Source organism: Physeter macrocephalus, chromosome 4, assembly GCF_002837175.3.
Source record: "Physeter macrocephalus isolate SW-GA chromosome 4, ASM283717v5, whole genome shotgun sequence".
NCBI lineage: Eukaryota > Metazoa > Chordata > Mammalia > Artiodactyla > Physeteridae > Physeter > Physeter macrocephalus.
Window position 1 is genome coordinate 146,754,410 of NC_041217.1, and position 6,000 is coordinate 146,760,409.

The 6,000-nt window shown below is 46.4% G+C and overlaps 1 protein-coding gene across 3 annotated transcripts in view; it reads right to left on the reverse strand.

The window, feature by feature from the left end:
- Positions 1–6,000, reverse strand: part of EIF2B3 (eukaryotic translation initiation factor 2B subunit gamma) — a 158,158-nt gene that overhangs the window by 22,237 nt on the left and 129,921 nt on the right. For all 3 annotated transcript variants that reach the window (XM_007110668.2, XM_028489433.2, XM_055084658.1), the window contains 4 exons: positions 5,184–5,311; positions 3,584–3,774; positions 1,695–1,772; positions 996–1,144 (listed from right to left, as the gene is read on the reverse strand). In XM_007110668.2, the coding sequence (XP_007110730.1) occupies positions 996–1,144; positions 1,695–1,772; positions 3,584–3,774; positions 5,184–5,311 (546 nt within the window). The remainder of the gene's footprint in view (positions 1–995; positions 1,145–1,694; positions 1,773–3,583; positions 3,775–5,183; positions 5,312–6,000) is intronic.

The following is a 6,000-nucleotide window of genomic DNA, read 5'->3' on the forward strand; positions in this document are numbered from 1 at the left end:
TGCGGGATCCTCCTGGACCGGAGCACGAACCCGCGTCCCCTGCATCGGCAGGCGGACTCGCAACCATTGCGCCACCAGAGAAGCCCTGTTGTTTTTTTTTCAGCTGCGCTGCACAGCTTGTAGGATCTTAGTTCCCTGACCAGGGATCGAACCTGAGCCCCGGGAGCAAAAGCACAGAGTCCTAACCACTGGACCACCAGGGAATTGCCTAGCCTAGTGGTTTTTAAAATCAGTTTTCACATTCTATAGGAAGGATAAGTGCCCCTTCCCCACTGTATTCCAAACAACTGTGCTTTTACCAGTTTTAAATAATGAGTTTCTGCTTAAGATTTATCTTAAGAAAAAGTTTCCTTTCTAAAAAGTCTGAAAACCATTGGTAATATCTTTCCTCTCTTCCACCACTAATGTTTGCATTTTATACAAGGAAAAAACCTGAGGTCCATACAGAGGAAGACTCTTATTAAGCATCATTCAAGTCTTACTCCAAGTTCAGGCTGTTCATAAACTAAGATTTTAGGGCATTCTAACACATCTTAAAATGGGGAAAGATTCTCTATAACTTGTAACAGAGAAGCGCTCCCTCAAAAATGGAAAGTGGCTTATATGTCCATTCCTCCTAGGCCTCTGCTTTCTTCAGGGCTGCTGTGAGATACTGAGATAGGGGAAGGTGACCCTTAGACAGTGGTACAGTGTCATTCCAGTCCTGCCAGTGGCTCACTACTGTGGCCATCCCATCAAGTAGAATATCAAAGCAAGAGAAGGCAGCTTCTCCCAGGACTACAATTGTCATAAGTATGAGAAGACTGATGGAAATGCTTTCAGAGACCATATTAAATATTATGGAGCCAAAACCAAGGCCTAGGCACTACTCCTTCTTTCATCCTTTCCCCTTTCTTCCTCTCCCAAAGCTGACCCTTTTCCTAGGCTGGATTGGCCTCCAAAGCCTCCCCGAGATACCAGGGCCTTGCCTCAAGTGGGTACAAGGGGAAACATACCCTTCCTCCACGGTAACTGAGTTCATGAGAAGGCAACTGGTGACAGTCACTCTCTCTCTTATGACACAGGATGAACCAATGACTGAGTGCTTAATGGATGACTTCTCTCCAACCTGTGTATCTGGCCCAATGAGGCTGTCAACTCCAACCTGCAAAAGGCAAATATAAATATAAAAACTTGCCCACCCATCTCAACCAACTGCAAACCAACCCTCCAGATCCCTTGAGCTGGGTCTAATGGGATCTTTCCCCAGAGACACTTTAGCAAGAGGGATCATCATCAGTATTTCTCAGGGCCACAAGGTCATATAATATCTCTGAGACCAACTCAAACTTACACACTCATGCTCTTGTGTATATAGATGTGCTCTCCTGAAGATAGTGCTCGAATCAGGGTAAGAAGAGGGATAGAGATGGAAAGCTCCTGTGACCGAGTCCAAAGACTATATAACAGACCTTCCTTACAGGGTTTGTGTGGCTGGGCTCAGCACCTGTCCAGGCAATCTTCTTGAGTGCCTGGGCTGGAAGGTAAGATTTTATAACCAGAACTCAGTTTGGGATTTCCCTGGGGCCAATGAGGTTCAGGGCTTGACCTGAGGAGAAGCTGGTTTGGGAGAAACCCCAAACCAGCTTCTCAAGGACAAGCCTCAGTGCACCCAGACACTGTCCCATAACTGCCCTGTCCAAGCTAGCACTTACCAGGTGTTTGCTGACAATCTGGGCTGATGAATGGACCAGTGATTCTTCCGGACAGATAACGGGTAGCAATTTGGACACCTTGAGGAAAGAGGTTTGGTCACTAAAGACAGACCAGAAAACACCTGAAAGCACCTTAAGTAGAACCCTGTGTTCAGCAGAGATGTGGGGAGTTTTCAGCCACAGCTTCCTTTCTGGATGAGGCAGGCTGATGCATTTCCCCTAGGACAGGGATTGTTTACACAGCAGCTTCTAGATAATCTTATCCTCAGTTTCCTAGCTGAGAGTCTCCTCCCTGAAAGTAATGCCACCTCCCTCAGCTGGGTGGCTGAGACAAGCCTTTGAGATACCCAGGCAGCACTTGGGAGAGGAGGCCTAAAGAGAGCAAGGAGCTTCCTGAGGCCTGACCACAGTCATCCTAGGTTCCTGCTCACCTCCTGGACCACAGTGGCCATGCATGAGGTGAGGATGGGAGTAATGTTAGACAACTCCACAATCAGGACAGACCCTGAGAAGGCATCCATGTTCTTCACCAGGCAAAATAAAATGCTGAAGGGGAAATTCACACTATTCTCTTTCCAGTAAGAGAAAACTGAAAACGTTATGGGTATGGAGTGTTTTAGCTCTGGACCCATTAGGAAGGCACAGATAGTGTGTCTACCTGTGATTCTCCAGCATGGGCAGAATGCTGGTCGGAGCACTGTGTGCGGTAGTCACACTAGCTGAGGGAAGCCTTGCTAGACTAGCTACAGTGGAGATGTGAAGGCTAATCCCTCAGTCCCTATTCCTGGGATCTCCTCTATTACACTTCAGCCAAGGCCATTCAGGCCTGTCTGATGCACAGCCCTGCTGACACTTCAGAGGATACTTCTCTGGCCTCAGGCTATCTGTGGACTTGCTTTCAGATCAGCCGGACAGACTCTAGTCATAGAATTGAAGAAAGAGAACTAAAAGTCAAATTAAGGAAGCTTTCTATACCTCTAACCCTAAATTGGGGCTAACTTTACCCAGGACTGCCCTGAGCAAACATGGGACTAGTTGTGATTTCTCATAAACTCTCTAGCTTGGATTCCCTTGGATTTAACCAATCCAGGTTGAGGCCAGCTTGAGGTCTGGGGCTGGGACCATATCTACCACATGATGTGGGTCCTGAAGATTCTTGAGTCAGGTTTTCTTCAGGGATTCAATCCCAATCCCAGTGTTCCCTTCCTCCTGTGCCTGCTACACAATAAAGAGCTCCTGCACACGCTCGGCCTCTTCATTGTCCCCCTTCTTCACCCCTTGCCTTAACTAAAACCTGGCCTGCCTTTAGCGCACTGCTTCCCCTTCAATAGAAGCTACTCATTCTTCATATCTCACAAACCTCAGGATTAAAAGGGTGGATTGGCAAGACTCCTCATGCTCTAATGCTGTTTTCCAGACACTTCTCTCTCATGGGCATTCCTTCCTTGATGCTTTGCCATCTGGCTACTCTATACTCTGCTCCTTTGCCTCCTTAAGAAAGTTTCCTCTGTGTGCCTATGTTTACATCATCACAGTAATGATTACACAGTATTTATCTGCTTGTTTATGAAGTGCTGTAGATATCCCCATGCTGAGCAGAACAGGAGAAAGCTGTTCAACCCACAGGCCAGAAGTTAAGCCTTCTTGGAGATCTTGGCCTTTCTTTGGAGCCACAGAAGCTCTGCCTCTATGGACCAGACCTCTCACTTCCTCTTTTGCTGTACTTGGGTACCCCAATGGTTTCTCCTGACATGCCAGGTCTTGTTCAACCTTTGGAATGAGAGCAATTTTGAACAAGTCACTGTGTATCTAATGAAGAAAGACAAAAGGCTCAGTCTGTTCCTGGGACAGGAACTCCCACGATTTCTCTTCTAAACCCATCCTCTCACCTGTCTGTTGGCTTCCATGTAGAGTCCTAGGGTGCTCACTCGAGAGCAGAGTCCCTCTTTCATGATGTGGACGTAACAGCGCACCTGTGACTTGGACAAATCTTCCCAGCTGTCTCCTCGACAGGCATTCCAGCAGGCATCATAGGGAGCAAAGGTCAGTGTATTGGCTCCTTTTATAAAACTATAAATATCTTCAGAACAAATACCCAAACCGAGCAAGTACATGAGAGACATGACAGAGAGGATACAGAATCAGTCAAGTTTTGAAAGAGGGTACAGCTCAAACCTCTTCCCCCGCAATGCACCCATGCAGCATGGACCCTGGGGAAATCCCACTAAAACCTGAAAGACTAAGTCAAATTAAAAGAGCAAGGTGCTTTCCTGTACATCTGAAATACTGTATGATATAAAAATGCTTAAAAAGAGGTCCTATAAGCAAGTTTGACTGACAATCAAGCACTACTAGGGAAAATAAAATAGATGACTCTTGTACACCATGGGGTAGCAGAAGCAACTGTCCAGGCTTTAGTGACCAGCCATGTTGGCTTTGTGCTGTTAGCCTCCATTATCATATCAGATAGTTGTGCTATGAGAGAAATAGCACAGGACTTGGGCCTCAGTTTTTCAACTCGTACAACAATCATTTGAAATCTTTTATTTTATGGTAAGAAAACTGAGGCTCAGAAGACTAAATAACCTGCCTTAGGTCATAGAGCTAATAAATGGCAGAGTAAAATTTCAAACCCAGGTCTGAGATGCTAAGCTCTGATATCTTTTTTTTTTTTTTTTTTGTGGTATGCGGGCCTCCCTCTGCTGCGGCCCCTCCCGTTGCAGAGCACAGGCTCCGGACGCGCAGGCCCAGCGGCCATGGCTCACGGGCCCAGCCGCTCCGCCAGCGCCCATGGCTCACGGGCCCAGCCGCTCCGCGGCACGTGGGATCCTCCCAGACCGGGGCGCGAACCCGGTTCCCCTGCATCGGCAGGCGGACGCACAACCACTGCGCCACCAGGGAAGCCCTAAGCTCTGATATCTTAACCATTATGCTATACTGTTTCCATTTATTCCTTTGATAAGTACATTTTTTGGAACATCTACTATGAGCCCAGGACTGGGCCAGGGACCAGGCAAGGATATGAGAGCAAACAAGACTGACCTCATCCCTACATCCTGGAAAGGTGATAGTCTGTTGGCTCTGGTTGGACTGTCATTATACAGTCCTTCACCTTTCTTCCCTTGACAGGAGAGGCTGAGTTTAGTCAGGAGTGGGGCTCCCACAGCCTAGAGAATAGGGGAACTGAGAAGTGGTGTGCAGAGTTCAAAGTCAAAAAGGTCTAGAGAGGAACACAGCCAAACCAGAGCTGTTAACCAGAGAATGGACCTGAGGCATGATTAGCCCGTGTCCCTGAAGAGCACAGTGACAGGATTTGCTTGAGCAAGCCCACCCAGAGCTCAGGGAGTGGCATCAGCTAGCCTGTCATAACTGTTGGCTAGATGAAAACCTGCTGCCTTGAGACAGGCATCTTGGGCTGGGCTAAGTTGCCCAGCCACTCTTCCAAAGGTATTGTTACCCTTACCTTACTGTACCAACTCAAGCACTGACCTAAGGACTTCAGCTCCTTTTTCTTTAGATCCTCTTCTTTTTCTTCTTGTCCTTGTTGTGATGAAGCTGAGGAGAACTGTTTTCTTACTAGGTATGGAATCAGTTCACTCCGGATGGAAGTGATTGACCTAGGAAGAAAGAGTGGTCAAATATGAGAAATCTGACTATCTGGATCCAATCAGAATCAAAAACTGTGCATCCAAGGAAAAGCCAAATTCCTTCCTGTCATGCCACCTTGGGACTGATAGAGATTAGAAATGACAAGGATTGGCAGTTCTGGAGAAGCAGAGGATCTACATTCTCTATCAGCTTCAGGCTGGAGGTGGGAGGGTAGTGTACTGAGTCTTAGACACCCTTTCCCTGATCTATGCAGAAAAGTCTTTTACAAGACTTATCTACAAAGTGTGTGCCTGCATGTTTGTATGTGTGTGCACGTGTGTGTATCTTAATATGGTGCTTTGACTATTAACTGGCAATAACCTATGAGAAGGTAGAATGCTCTGGCCTTTTGAAAAAAAGTTATTTAAAAAAACATAAAACATTTTCTATAAAGGTCTTGTATATTTTCTGTAAGATTAATCTGGAGTATCTTAGTTTTTTTGTTGTTATAAATGGTGCCTTTCAAACAATTATTTCCTTCTTCTTGTTGGTCAATAGAAACTCAATTCACTGTATTTTGATCTTGTAGCCAATTGCCTTGATAAACAATCTTTTTTTTTTTTTTTTTTTTTTTTAGTGGTACGCGGGCCTCTCACTGTTGTGGCCTCTCCCATTGCAGAGCACAGGCTCTGGACGCACAGGCTCAGCGGCCATGGCT